Genomic DNA, 15491 nt, shown 5'->3' with positions numbered 1-15491 from the left:
GCATTTAGTGTCCAGGAAGCAGGGCCACTGGCTAGACGGTCAGGCAAGCAAAGTGAGTCGTGACCAGCTAGTCAGTAATAAAAACTATTGGTCAATTCAGAAAGAGGGAGTGGTACAACAAGATGCAACCCATTTCACATTCATATGTTCAACAACAGTGAACTATTTCAGTCTTATTGGTAATTTAAAAATAAATTAAAATTTTTAAGTTCATTAATTTCCAATGACTAAAAGGTTTAGTTTCAAACCTTTGTTCTCAACATGAAAAATTTTGAAATTACCATTAAAAACAACATGATTTTCATCAATTAAGTAACAGATATAATTAGAAACCAGTTATTCTGTTATTAGAAAAACCAGATTTATGGTCCCTTATACGTTTTTCAAAAGTTCTACCAGTCTGTGCAATATAAACTTCACCACAAGAACCACGCTCCAGTTTGTAAACTCATAATTTTTTAAGTTTATCAGTGTTATTTTTGTTATTCTTATTAAGTTTATCTAGAGAATTATCAATTTGAAAGCAATATTAAAACTCTTGTTTCTGAAAAATTTACTAATTTTCTCACAAATCTCACAAATAATTTTCTCTCAGTGAGTATGTGAAATTTCTTTTCAAATGAATTACTTGATGAAGGAAAACTTTGCTAATTATAACATTAATATAATTTATTCTGATGTGTAGTTCATCAATAAGATTAAGTGTTATAACCATTATTCACTGCTATATCTATCTTAAAATTAACATCTGACATCAGAATATCTAACAGTCTATGAATATAATTATTAAATTTCTCTCTCTCTCGCTCTCTCTCTCTCTCTCTCACTCGCTCTCGCTCTCGCTCTCACTCTCACTCTCACTCTCACTCTGTGTGTGTGTGTGTGTGTGTGTGTGTGTGTGTGTGTGTGTGTGTGTGTGTGTGTGTGATGTATGCTAAAATTTGTTATTGATTATTTTGTACCAAGGTAAAAGTTATATTTTTGTGTAATGTGTTAATAAAATTCAACAATATTCCCAATTGTCTCAAGCTACCTATAAAACAAATGAAAATATTATCAACATGTCTATAAAATTTGATATATTTTAAAAAAGGATGAGCACAAACTATTTTTCTACATTTATAAAACTTTCAGCAGCTTACAGACTAAGTGGGTTTACCAGTAACTACACTTTTTTTAGAGTGCAAATGCTATTGTTAAACTCAAATTAATTTTGAATAAAACAAATTAATTCTTGTAAGTTCATCAATTTTCTGGGTAATCAGTAACTTGTTCAAAATATTGATAACCTCTTTTACTAAAAAAAACTTTTTACATAAAAGAAAATAGAGTAGAATTATACAGAATATATAAATCTTTAATATTTTCAACAAGCATAGTTTAGTTTTTATTAATAAATTTTGGTTGAAATTTACAATGAGTTGGACAACATTAATCATCCTTTTAGATAATTTAACAGCAGGAGCATTAACATATGAAACTACTGGTCTAATTAGATGATTTTTTTTAATGTAATTTAATAAGAGAGTATAAATTAGGTAGCTGCAGATTCATTAATGTTAATGTAAAATAATTACTCTTCCTGAAAATAGAGCCTCTTAATAATTCGTTTAACCTATGTTTGAAATGTATTTGTAAGATTCACTTTAATATCAAATTTTTTAGGATCTAAAAATTCAATAATTTTTGAGAAAAAATTACTTTTTTTCCAAAGCAATAACAGTTTTTTTCATTTATCTTCATGTGTAAAAAGTATTATTCTCTAATGCTTTATTTTTTTTATAGACTTAATTAAAGCTAAGTTTCTAATATTATAATTACCATTCACACAATTTTTAATTTTTGTAGCCAAACAATATTCAGAATTTATCTCTTGAAATGAAATATCCTTATTAACTTTATTTTCAGAATTCAAATCAAGTTCACACTCTATGCCTAAAATTTCAAAATGCTTCTTATATTTGTTTGACTTAAGGTTGCTAACTAAAACCTTTCTCTAAAAGTCGAATTTTATGTTCGCTAAACTATATCATCATTAAATTCATAAATCTATCAGAAAATATATGGCTTAAGTACTTACTTTTTCCAAACCAAACCCGAATCAGTATTTTGCAAAGCACTAAGTTTATGTTTTTGTTCAAATATTTTTTGTAACCTCTTGAATTTTTTATCTAACTTGCAAATCTAACGATTGAAACTCAATATGATGCAATGTAAAAACCAATTCTGAACGTATAACTTAAGGTAAATATTATATAATATATATATATATTAACTTCTTTTTTGTCATTTTAGTGAACCTTAGCCAAGCAGTAGAGAATGAAGACTCTAGTTCTGAAGAAGGGAAAAGTGGCCCTACACCAGCTACTCGAGCTCGTAGTTCCAGTCAAGACAGAGCTAGGTTGGTATTTACTATATTATTTTAGTTAGTGAAATCTATTACTGTTAGTAAGAACTACTGATCAGGTCATCTTGATATGCCATCTGTATGTCTTTTTTTGTGTTTAAAAATCTGCGGTTTGGTCTCAAATGAATTAGTAACATGTTCACTTTTTCCTAATGAACTTATAATTTCACTTCTTCTTCTTCTTCTTCTTTATTGAGCTGCAGCCTTCACAATTGTTTATTAATGGCAGTCGTATAAAATTGTTGTCATACGGGTTAATGGAATAGTTAAACAATTATTAGTATGTATCACCTTATTTTAAATTTATGTTTGATATGTTTTGGCCATGAATGTTCTTGATTTGGCTATGTAAGAAAAAATGGAGCTGTAGCTGATCAAACTGATTCTAAAAGAAACTGGTTGTTATTTTGCTTTTGAACAGTATTTTAGATAGATTACAGATACTAAGAAGAAAAAATGAAAGTAACAAAAATTGGTGAGTGCTAATAACCAGTATACCAATAAAGATTGTATAATAATATACAGATTGTTGACAGACTCTAACAACTTCTATTATCACAGCACAGCCTGATTTCCAGTGAATTAAATTTTAAATGATTTTGTTTAAATTCTATAACTCCAGTATCTTATTTAATATATACATTTAAAAAATAAATTTATTTCCATTATTTAAAGTTTAAAAATTCAATACATTCTTTCAGGTTATAGTAGTTAAATAAAAAAGCAACTGTTTTAAGAAAAATTAAACAAAAAGTTAATGTAACAAATAAAGAAATGTGTAAAATGAGTGATATGGTATGAAGTTTCAAGTTTTTTTTTTTTATCAAAATGAATTGTGAGACAAAAACTGAACCTTAAAATGAATATTTAAAATGTATGAACTGTGTTCATTTGCATACAAAAGTTATAAATTTGTTAAACTTTCTTCAGAATAACTATTGTATTATATTAAATTTTGTATTATACAATAATGTCAATATTAGTTTGATTTTAGAATATCTATGTTAATGATAAAAAAATTGTGTTATTTCAAAAACTTGTAAAGAGCTCTTGACTACATAATATGATACTTATACAACTTAATGATTTTACAATGCATGGATTGTCTCAAGAAAAAGTATCTTGAAAGTTGGAAGGGCCAAATTAAGGTAAAATGCCAATTTTGAAAAGCCGTGTTTGATAAATTGGTTTTCCTGCTTCTAGTTAACCCATTCATTACTGAATATTTGCTTCAAATCACAGGTTTCTATTACTGAGTTTTTGTCTTAGTTTGTCATTTCATGAAACAAATTACCTGAATATGCAAATAAATGAAATTTAATGAACTTACCTCTACAATTTGATTTTATATCATCCTGAACACTGATTTTTTTGGTCTTGCTTATTAGTAACACTACATTTTATATATGTATTTGTTCTTGTGTGGTAAATTTCAAAACGTTTTTCTAAATGTAACGTATTTTACATTTTTTATACTGACATATTGTTCTTTTCTTATTCCTTGGCTGAAACATACTTTACACCTCTTGGTAGGTTTATCCTTACTAGTTGGGGAAATCTTTTCTATAAAATGGGCCTAAAATTTTCCCTGCAACCAAAGAGGAGATACCGCTGAAGTTGATGGTTGACCACTGTTGGTCCTATCTTGGAGTTGAATTGAATTTAGAATCTGCTCACTTAAATTTAACTGAAAATCATTGAATTTTATGGTTTTTCCTGTTGTACGAGGTGCGACAATAAAGTAATGAGACTGATTTTTCTTTGCAAGATGTGGCAACCCTGCAGCTTGTGTAGGCACACCATTTTTAACCTTGGTCTATAAGCTACTTCTAGTCCAAGCGGCACATTGATGCAACTGCTCGGTCGTGAGTTGTGCTGTAATAAGTGAACACGTGTTTGTGTCTCTCGTCACAGAAATGAAACCGCAAAATATTGCGCAACGGTATGCCATTTCTTTTTGCATTAAATTGGGTGAAAATGCAACAACAACTTATGGTAAGCTTCAGAAGGCTTTTGGAGAGGAGGTTATGTCAAGAACTCAAGTTTTTCGGTGGCATAAAATTTTTAGTGAAGGCAGAACCAATGTTGAAGATGAAGACCACAGTGGACAACCATCAACCTCACGGACAGATGTCAACTTGACCAGGGTGCGTGAAATCGTATGATCGGATCGAAGATTATCCGTGAAAATGATTGCAGAAGAACTCAACATCAATTGAGAAACGGTTTGTCTAATATTAACTGAAGATGTTGGTATGAGAAAGATTTGTGCAAAAATGGTCCCCAAAAATCTCGCACAACAACAGCGAGAAACACGGAAAAATGTGGTAGCCGATCTGTTAGAGCAAACAGAAATCAATCCAGAATTGTTGAGCCCTGTTATCACTGGTGATGAAGGTTGGTTTTTTCAATACGATCCAGAGACAAAACACCAAAGTTCGCAATGGTGCTCAAAGGGATCACCCAGACCAAAAAAAGCTCGCATGTCAAAGTCAAAAGTGAAATGCATGCTTGTGTGCTTCTTCGATTCCAAGGGAATTGTTCATAAAGAGTGGGTGCCTCCTGGACAAACAGTTAACCAATATTTCTACAAAGAAATTTTAGAAAGACTTTGTAAATGAGTTCTTCGTGTCCGTGCCAACATTGCTGATAATTGGATTCTGCATCACGATAATGCGCCATCCCATACTGCTCTGTCAATACAGCAATTTTTAACCTCAAAACAAATTTCAGTACTACCACAGCCACCTTATTCACCAGATATCACTCCGTGCGACTTTTTTCTATTTCCAAGAGTCAAAATGGCGGTCAAGGGACACCATTTTGAAACAACACAAGATGTCCAAAAAGCTGTGATGAGGGTCTTGGAGGATATTACAGAAGATGAGTTCCAGAAATGTTACTATCAATGGCAGAAGCGCTGGAGTAAGTGTGTGCAATCAGAGAGGAACTACTTTGAAGGAGACAACACTAAACATGACTAAATCGGTAAGCAACATTTTTTTTCACATCAGTCTCATTACTTTATTGTCGCACCTCGTATTTCTATGAATAATGCTTGCATTATATAAGGTAACATCAAAAAAATAATTTTTTATACCCCTTAGCATACCTCCTCATTACTGGGAATGATGCCAACCTTTGGTCTTGTTTATCAACATCTCCCATATATTTGTTGTAATCAACAACTGCAATTGGTTTCAGGGTGTTTTTGGGGTTGGTGTTTCTAATTTCTCGCTGGCTCACAACCTCTATAAAGTCGGATCGTCTGTGAAAAGTTGAAAGCATCAGAAATTCTTTTTTATCCTTCCACTTCAAGCATAAAACATTGTTTACATTAAAAAAAGAAAGTTCCCCCTTCTTTAAAGTTATTTGTTTTATTCGTGAGGGATATTTTTCCTTCAACTTCTAACTGTTCCAGTAAGTATTTTTTTTAGAAGCTCATGAAACAGACGAAGAGAGCTGTACCAATTGTCAGTGAATATTATTCTCCCTTCATTCAGAAGATTACTACACATATCTAGGACAATATTTTCACTAGCTAGAAAATCATTGTCATAACTAGTACAGAATTGTCCTTTCCAGTATAAATTTTAAAATTATTACAGTAATCTGTTTCACTATCGTAAACTTAGTAAATTTTTATGCCAAAACGAGCTGTCTTGGAAGGATTGAACCGCACTTAAGAGTCTTCCCCAGAGAGCCATAAGACTTTCATCAATACAAATGTGCCGATTAGGAGTAAATATTTTTTTAAAAATAAAACTTGAATGGAAATGATAGTGAACGATCATAATCTATATAAAACATCTGTACTTCCTTATAAAATGAATCCCGTAACTTTATCTTGTAGAATGTTAATATACATGTTCAAACATAGTGACAGATGGGGGTCTGTCTTTCATAATTACGCCATGAAAAAAGCATGATGGACTGTGTACATCTTTCATGATGAATGGTTTAATGAGAGTTGTGCAACATTTCAGTACAATTTCACTGCGTGCTGTTACCATTTATTAGTGGCTAATGACCGTAACAGTCCATGTCACTAAAATATATCTGGATTCAATGCAGTATAATATTTCATAAAGTACGTTTATCTTGTTTAATACTTCATATACATAAAACCAGGATGTGTAATTATAATTATATACATACATCCTGACTGTATGTCAGAATGACTGGTCCTTACATGATGAACTGGATGGTTGTTACTGGTTATTGAGAAAATTTAAAATTTTTTGCTTTACAAACTGGTTAATCAAAAAATCCAAAAAGCAGAAAGCTATAAATTGGTCCTTCCTTTTATGATCATTGCACATGGAAAAGTAGAATATAATAAAAATTGGACAGAAAATAGATTCTTTATCTCAATCCCACTAATATTTGTCAGTATAATTAGACAACTCTATCTGTTTATAAATTTATTTATTTATTCATCATGTTCCATAAATGTCTGAATAAATAGAAGATTTGAAACATAAAAAATTTCAGTATTATACACATGTAAGATTACAACATACAATATCACTGACAGTGTGATTTTTAAACTTAAATGAATAATAAAAAATAATGATTGTGACTATTGTTAAAAAAAATATAGTATACCAATTACTATTAAATGGAGACAGAAATTTTTAACAAATTCACACACAATTTATGATAAATCATTACAAAACTCATTAATGCTACAATGCCTTCTTAAGTATCTATAATTTAATTGCGAATTTGAATGGTGGAAAGAACAAGTGAAACCTAAGTGGAAGTTAGTTATACATGGAGCCCCATACATCGTAAGCTTATTTCAAATAGCTTTAATTTGTGAACAGAAATTTTAAACGATTCTTTTAACTAGTATTATCAGGTTTTAATGTAGTTCTAACAAACCATATTTATGCTTAGCGTAAAAGTTAGGATTTGGATTGGAAAAAATATTTCAGATATATAAAAATTCTAGTCTAATAATAAGCATTATAGTGATAAATATTTTAATTAATTATAATGTAATCCTAAGTAATAATTTCTATTTTATTTAAAATTTATAAATGCATTTAAGCCTAATTATTTTATAATAAAAACCAAAAGAGTAATCTATGTATTTTTGTTTTCAGTGGGGGTTTAGCCCCATCTCATCGGCGGGCTGCACCTGGTTTGGGTCGGAGTGGTTCTGAGCGAGATCTACGCACAACTCCACGTGCAACGAAAATTCAAAGAAGTTCATCAGGAATGGTTCGATCTGTTGATCCTGTTGATGTATCCAGTGCACCATGTAAGTAAATAATAATATCAGAAAAGAATTACTTTGTGATATGAGTAATTATTATTTAAGGAATTGTTTATGAGAAAGAATTAGCATTCCAGGTGATAAGGAATAGTAAAATATAATAGGAATAATGTAAAAAATAAGCTTTTTTTGGGATGTTAAACCGTATTGGTTTTTTGATTCTTAAATGAATAGAAGCATTTTTATATATGTATTTTGGAAAAGATCTTTAATCTTTCCTAGCTTTACATTTAATTTTTATTTAACAAAAAAGTTATTTCAACAATAGATGCTTTTGTCAAACAAGCTGCTTGTATAGTTTAATAGTTCTTAATGTTTATTTTATGTATTCATATGCATTCTGTTCATTATACTTTATTGTAAAGTCCGTCATTATCTGTCCTTTGACTTCTGATTTCCATCTTTTATTCAAGTATCTTCAGGAGCCTCTTCCATTACTTTCCTTGCCGATTCCTTTAACATGTCTATCTCATTTTCTTCATTCCTCCTTCATCCTCCAGCTTCAGATCATCTGCATTGTTCACCCTGTTTCTTCTCTTTTTCCCTTTATTACTGTGAAACGTTTATGTAGTTGGAAGTTTGCAACAGCTTTTCTGTTTCTGCTGGCAGAGAATAAGACTTATAACATATTTTTTTCTTTTTTGTTAGTAACATCATGTTAAATGTTTGATAACTTGATATTTTTGCTTTTCATATTTAAATAAGAAACTGTGTGGTGAAAATATTGTTGCATCTGTAAAATAGGATCTCAAAATGGTTTTTTAAAACTTATAAAATTTACAAAAATATAGTGATACAATTGATTTTATATGGATAAAAGCTATTAAAACGTATGATTTGTGTAGTTTTCTCTTTAATTACATTTAATATAAAAGTCTGTACTGTGATTACCTAACATTGAAGTATTTGTATATGTGCAAGTCAGCTGCAAACTTTCTCCCTCATTATATTATTTCATTAAAATATTTTTTATTTTGTTTCTTTTTCTGATTATAAAATGACAGCTAAAAGTACTTGTAAAGAATACTAGTCCTACCATATTTATTATGATCAAAAACCTGTTCTAATGCTGTCTTGATTACCATCTGTTTAACTTGATTTCTATCCATTAGAACAATGAAAAGTCACTAAAATGAGATTAGTACCATGTTCAAAGAAAATGCAACTATCATGATATTAATAAAATATTCTGCACTATCTGTATACATATATATTAATGAGAAATGTAGTGTTTGAATATGACATATTCTGAATTTAGCTCAATACTTGCTGAAATTTTGACTCTGTTAATGTCAAATCTGTTAAGGTTGCTGTCTTAAGGTTGACCTTGAATTGTCTTAACTAATAGATTTTTTAAAAATTAATAAATAAAATACTGAATCAGAAATTCTTAATACAACTCAAAGATATAATTTATAGAAAAAAATTCACACATTGCATTTTCTCTATTATTGTACCGGTTGAGCAACTTTAAAAACAACCCAATACAGACTAAACACAGTTGTGTCATTAACATTTTATGGATGAAATAAAAAAAAAATAAAAACTTAAATTCTGTATTTACATTAGCATAAGTTTAAATATTTATCATATTTTTCCAGAAAATGTTCCAAGTGAGTGCCCTGTTTAGTGATGCACTTTTTTGCTTAAATGATCATATTGAGAGTCACAACAAAAATCATATTAACAACAAAACATTGTTGTCAATTTCTCTTTGAATTTTCATCTTCAGTTCATTTATAGTGGGAATTTAATTCATAAACTCTAACCTTCAAATAGCCTCAAAGAAAAAAATTTCCCCGACAAATCTGGGGAATACAAAGGCCTTCTGACAGTTCGTTTTTCTATAACCAGTTCATTCTACAATTACCAAAACTGCTCACTCTACACTGATTATCTCATTATTAAGTGGATGTTGATGCTGAAACATTGATGAAGATTTTTAGTCATCCAATACCTGATGTTGTGTGAATTAACATGGCCAGATAAATGAAACCATGCCTTGGCTGACATGAAATACAACATTTTTAAGATTTAGACTGATGGATAGTCTGTCTGCCCATCAACAGTGCTTTTTAGAAGCCATTCATGATAATTAAGATGTTTCAGTCTGTTCTCTTAAGAACAGTCTGTTCATAGTTATTAGAGAATATAGTTTCAAATTTAATTCATGAGGAATCGTATAGCAAGATGAATATTTTAAACCATTTCATTTTGATAACTAGCATATCAATTTTTTCAAACTGGCAAAAATTCTTATTCTTCTTTGGCTATGGCCTCTGGAGTCCAAGATTGCCTGTTTTGTTTTGATTTTACCAACCCTATTATATGCCATTTCCTAATCAAATTGTGAATGTTACTATTTTCTGGGATACTGATATTTGAGAGTTTTTCTGCAAATATTTGACACATTTCTTGAAAGGGTCTACTATAAAACTTAATTATAAAGCTTAGCAACCTAGGGTTGCTATAAGCTTCCACTATAGCAACCCTTTTCTCAATCGGATAAGGCATTTTAGAAAAAGCACAACTGCAAATAATGAAACTACACTACACTGAAGCATGAAGAGTTTACAACTGATTACATTAGATGAGAGTAGTAACTTACATAGCCAGTACTAATATACAAGGGTAGATCAAATATAAACGGGATTTTTGTTCCTGAGCATCTATGGTGGGTAGGACTGGGCCCACGCTTCTAGTATGCTTGGAGGGGGTCATTAAGAGTGGGGAGAGCTGGCCATTCCACACTTCTAACCAGTTTCTCAGTAATGCTCACAGTGTCGGAGCAACAAATGCACCTCTCCACTGTGCAACACATAATTATAAAATTTCTTGCTCATGAAGGAGTTCAAGCAATGGAAATTTTCCAGAGACATAACTGCACAGTTTGGCGACCAAACATTGCCAAGGACTCATGTGTTTGCCTGGCATAAAGAGTTCAAGAAATGACAAGAACAAGTAGAAAATCAGGACTACTATCGCCAATCTCAGATCAGCATTACAGACAAAGACATTTGCACGGTTCAAGACATTCTTGAAGATAATCGATGGATTAGAGTATCCAAAATTGCAGAACAGGTTCGAATAAATTATGGGAGCTGTCAAGCAATCATCACAAACGACCTACAGTTCTGTAAAGTGTGTGCCAAATGGGTCCCTTGCCTTTTGACTGCAGTTCAGAAGTTGAGATGTTTGGAGGTCTGTCAGAGGCTTACAGCAAGGTTTGCAAAAGAAGTCCACCACTGCACTCCCCAGTTGAAACAAGCCATTATGGAGTGACTGAGGAAAGGGTAGGCAGTCCTAGTGAAATTCAAGACTCGACTGTCAGCTGGCAAGGTTCTTTCAACCGTTTTTTTTGACCGGCAAGGCATTTTGCTCATTGATTTTTTGCATGAGCGATGCACAATCAATGCTGCTTAATTCTGCGAGCTGTTGAACAAGGTGAGGGCTGCATATTGCTGCAAAAGATGAGACCAACCAATTTGAGAGGCCATCCAACTCCACGACAATGCCAGACCCCATACTGCAGCTCTAACGGTCTCAAAGCTAGAAGTAATACACTAGACTCAAATTGATCATCTTCCCTACAGCCTAGACCTATCACCCTGCAGTTTTAATTTGTTTGGGGCACTTAAAGAATCTCTAGGAGGACAATGATTTGAAGATGACGAGGGCGTGGAGGGATTCGTGCGCAATTGGCTCCTGGCACAACCAGCTTCATTCTATGATGCTGCGATAAAAAACCTTCCTTATCACTGGGAAAATTGTATTTCTAAAGTAGGAAACTATGTAGAAAAATAAATTATATTTGGCTTTTATTTTTCAATAAATAAATTAAAAAAATAATAAAAAACCGTTTATATTTGATTTACCCTCGTAGTGATAGCAGTGTTAAAAGTAACACTTAAATAAGTGCTATTTGAGCCAGCTCGGTTCAGTTTCAAGTTGCTCACTCTATATAACAAATGTCATCAGCTCTAATGAAATTACATTGTCTTTTGCACATACTAACATATAACTTAGAGGTATAAAAGTACTCTATAAAATTTGATCAGTAGAGTGGTAGTACATTGTAGTGTTTAATGTAAGATGTTGGTGCTATATGAAGAAAACCAATAGGAATTGATTAGGTACAATGGCACTTTTCATGAAAAATGTAGAAGTTTATTAGATAAATGTTTGGTAAAAAGAAACAATATCATTAGTTAACTCTCTGAAACAAACTGATGGACATATATGGTAGTTAACTGTCCACCACTACTATTCATTTATAGAAATTCATTCATACATTGTAGCGTGATTGTCCATAGAAATTCATTCTGTAGTTAAGAGTCATGCATATCTAGTATTTAATGTTTATTTTTAATAAAGCAGAAAAATACTCGTTTAAAAATTATTTATTTTACATCATAAGATGGAAGTATTCTTTGCGCATTATTTTAATAAGGAAAGAGACCTTTTTCTTAAGAAATGCGAGTTGATAACACTATAGCTATAAATAATTGTGTACTATCATGACACTTGTGTAACTGTAAATAAACCTTTTCATTGTTATTCAGTGCTAAAAATAAAATCATAAAATGAAATTAAAATATTGAATTTTCTTAAGTTTTTTCTGCAAAAAATCCCATGCAAAATGCAATTATGTTAGTGCACATTCTTACACATACATATCATTTGCTCCTATCACCTATTAACATTGGTACTAATACAGTATAAAATATATCTATGTCTACAAGGTGTGTTCAAAAAGTAACAAGAATTTTTGTTTTTTGAAAAGAATTTTATTTTCATGTACATTAATGTTATCCCTTTCAAAATAGTCCCCATTAGATATTATTCATCTATGCTTGAAAAGCATAGATGAGATTAAGGTTCTCTTTATTTTTGGGAATAGAAAAAAGTCACACGGGCCATGTCTGGTGAATATGGCCGCTGGTGTATCATTACAGTGTTGTTTTTGGCTAAAAATTGATGAACAAGCAATTAAGTGTGAGCAGGCGCATTATCATGGTGCAAAAGCCATGTATTGTTTCGCCAAAATTTCAGGTGTTTTTTCGGATTGCTTCATGCAAACAGCGTTGAACTTGTAGGTAATACTCCTTATTGATTGTTTGACCTTGTGGCAAGAACTCATGATGCAATATGCTGTTAAAATCGAAGAACATGATGAGCATAACCTTCAGATTTGACCATATTTGTCAAGGTTTTTTCAGTCTTGGTGATCCAGAATATCTGCACTGGGACAATGGCGCCTTAGTTTCGACTTCATATCCGTAAACCCATGTTTCATCACCTTTTGACACATTTCAGAAGTTCTGCATCATTGTTGACTTCATTTAGCGACTCCTGAGCATTCAGTGCTCACTGAACTGCACTAAACTTCCATTCACCACTGTTTTTGTTCAAAATTCAACAATTTTGGAACAAATTTTGCTGTCACACGTTTCATACTCGAAACGAATACCCGAAAGAATTTCATGGCATGAGCCAGTTGATATCCTAACATCATCAGCGACTTATCTGATTGTGATACAGCGATCATTCATAATTATTTCTTTCACTTTTTCCATGTTTTCATTGTTTGTTGATGTGCCGAAGCGTCCGGGGCGCTCGTCATCTTCAACGTCTTCATGATCTTCTTGGAAATGCTTATACCACTCATAAACCTTTGCTTTACTCATAGCAGACTCACCAAAAAGCAATATTTAACTTTTTTAAAACATTGCTATACTTTATTCCATTCTTATAGCAAAATTTAATACAAATTCTCTGATCTATTATTTATACAAACAAAAAATCACCGATCATACCAAAACACGTGTTAACCTTTTGACTGCTGACAGCAGACTAAACATCCAATATGGCTAAAAATGTACAGATACTTTTCAGACATGTTTACCAATACAACAACAGAAAAATCCTTAGAATCAGACTAATACAACCTGTGAAATTTCAAAATTCTTGTTACTTTTTGAACACATTTCATATATACTTCCTGGGTTGAATTTTATTATATTCTGTTGTAATTACATATGAACCAATAACATGATAACCTTATAACCAAACCTGTTAATTCAAAATAATAAAGTTTTTCATTATAGTCTATTCTTTATAATTATTTAATTAATTTAAAATAAAAAAAAGTTGTGGTAGTAATTTTCAGCTAACCCAACAAATCTGTTAAATCAATTTAAAAAAAATTTGAATTTAAATATTTTTTCATAAAAATGAATACATTGTTTCAATTTTTGCATATGCAATTAAAAATAGTTCCTAAACATACTAAGATTTTCATAATTTTTGGACTGAAAATACTTGAAATTAAATAGTGACTAGAAAATCTGATTATTCAGATAATATTAATTATTTCACAAATTTTTATTACAAGCTTCATATATATCGTACATATACATGTGATCATAATGGTAGGGTTGTATATTTTTTCTTGTTAATTTGCTCGTCATTTACAACATTTTTTTACTATTTATTAAGCAGAAGATTGAATCATTTAGGTCCTGACTTAGCTAACTTTTTTTAAATTAAGAAATGATTCACTTCAACTATATTATTGTATTAATTTTTTCAATTTGCAGTTCATGCAGAAATAGTTAAATAACCTTCTGACTCACTTCCTTTCTTTTATGTTAATTCTGTTATGTTAATTCTTTTGTATTATTGTCAGATTTTTTCTGTTTTACAGTATCTCAGCAACTGATTACTTCAATAACTGAGCAGTTAATGCGAGCTGCTGATAGTGTCATACAGTTACACAAGCGACTAGAGACTGAATCACAGAATGTCGATCAGGTCGAAAGAGAAGCCTTACTCGGAGGTCTTAAAGGAGCTGCCTTAGAAGCGCAGAAAAAACTTGGATTTGTTGATCCACAGTCAAATAGTGAAGGCATTGAACAAAAATTACAAGAAGCTCTCACTACGACGTCAGATGGGAGTGGTGATGTAGTTTCAATGATGCAACAATATTCAGACATTCTTGTTTCCCTTGTTCAGCAAAGAATGACAAAAGAGTCAAAAAAATGAGTTAGATTAAGTAAATATTAAATTTATTCTAAATGCTTAATTCAGTTGTTATTTTAAAATCAATTTACTTATGATAGTCACCTCATGTATGTACTTAATACTTTATCAGTAAGTACAAATTATTTCAGTATTAAAATGTTTATTCAGAACTTTTAGATATTTGTTATGTCAATATTATTGTTTTTGTTTTATTTTTTTAGTATTATTATTACAATTAATATTCATTAAAAATATTTGTTTGTTACTGTACATTGATTATTATTATTATTATTACCTTAAGGATACCTATACTAATTTAAAAGTAGATTTAAATTACTTATGTGCTTAACTTAGTAAGTCTGTACAAATACTTAATAGGGAATATATCTTCTCGGTTGTAAATAAATTATTATTATATATTAAAGCTGATGGGATTTATATATTTGTGCACTAGAAAATAAATTTTTGGTATACTACACAAGCATAAATTTTCATTTATATTAAGCTTGTATTTAAATGTATTGTAAATACAATATTAATCATATAAATATTAAGTAATACTTTATCATATTCCTTCCAGATTAAGTAACTTTAATCTTGAAGGAATTTTTAAAAACTTACGAATTTAAAATTTATATTTCTGTTTTATTATTACAATTTATATTTTAACAATTTATGGTGTAATATATTTCTTGTGGTATCATACTTCTTTTTTAAATATATTTATTTACAGTGTAAGTTATCAGGCTGGTTTGAACCTCTGTAGTATTATTATAA

General features: G+C 30.7%; 1 protein-coding gene across 4 annotated transcripts in view; it reads left to right on the top strand.

The window, feature by feature from the left end:
- Positions 1-15215, top strand: part of Wdr62 (WD repeat domain 62) — a 315495-nt gene extending 300280 nt beyond the window's left edge. For 2 of the 4 annotated variants that reach the window (XM_075363395.1, XM_075363397.1), the window contains exons 28-30: positions 2296-2401; positions 7519-7676; positions 14398-15214. In XM_075363395.1, the coding sequence (XP_075219510.1) occupies positions 2296-2401; positions 7519-7676; positions 14398-14735 (602 nt within the window). In that variant the 3' untranslated portion in view covers positions 14736-15214. Of the gene's footprint in view, positions 1-2295; positions 2402-7518; positions 7677-14397 lie in introns of all 4 variants that reach the window. The other 2 variants (XM_075363396.1, XM_075363398.1) reach the window with 2 other exon arrangements.
- Positions 15216-15491: the final 276 nt, after the last annotated feature.

The sequence above is a fragment of the Lycorma delicatula genome, chromosome 4 (genome assembly GCF_047948215.1).
Source record: "Lycorma delicatula isolate Av1 chromosome 4, ASM4794821v1, whole genome shotgun sequence".
Lineage (NCBI taxonomy): Eukaryota > Metazoa > Arthropoda > Insecta > Hemiptera > Fulgoridae > Lycorma > Lycorma delicatula.
The sequence above is the reverse complement of the archived record's forward strand: the minus strand, read 5'-3'. Positions and strand labels throughout refer to the sequence as shown.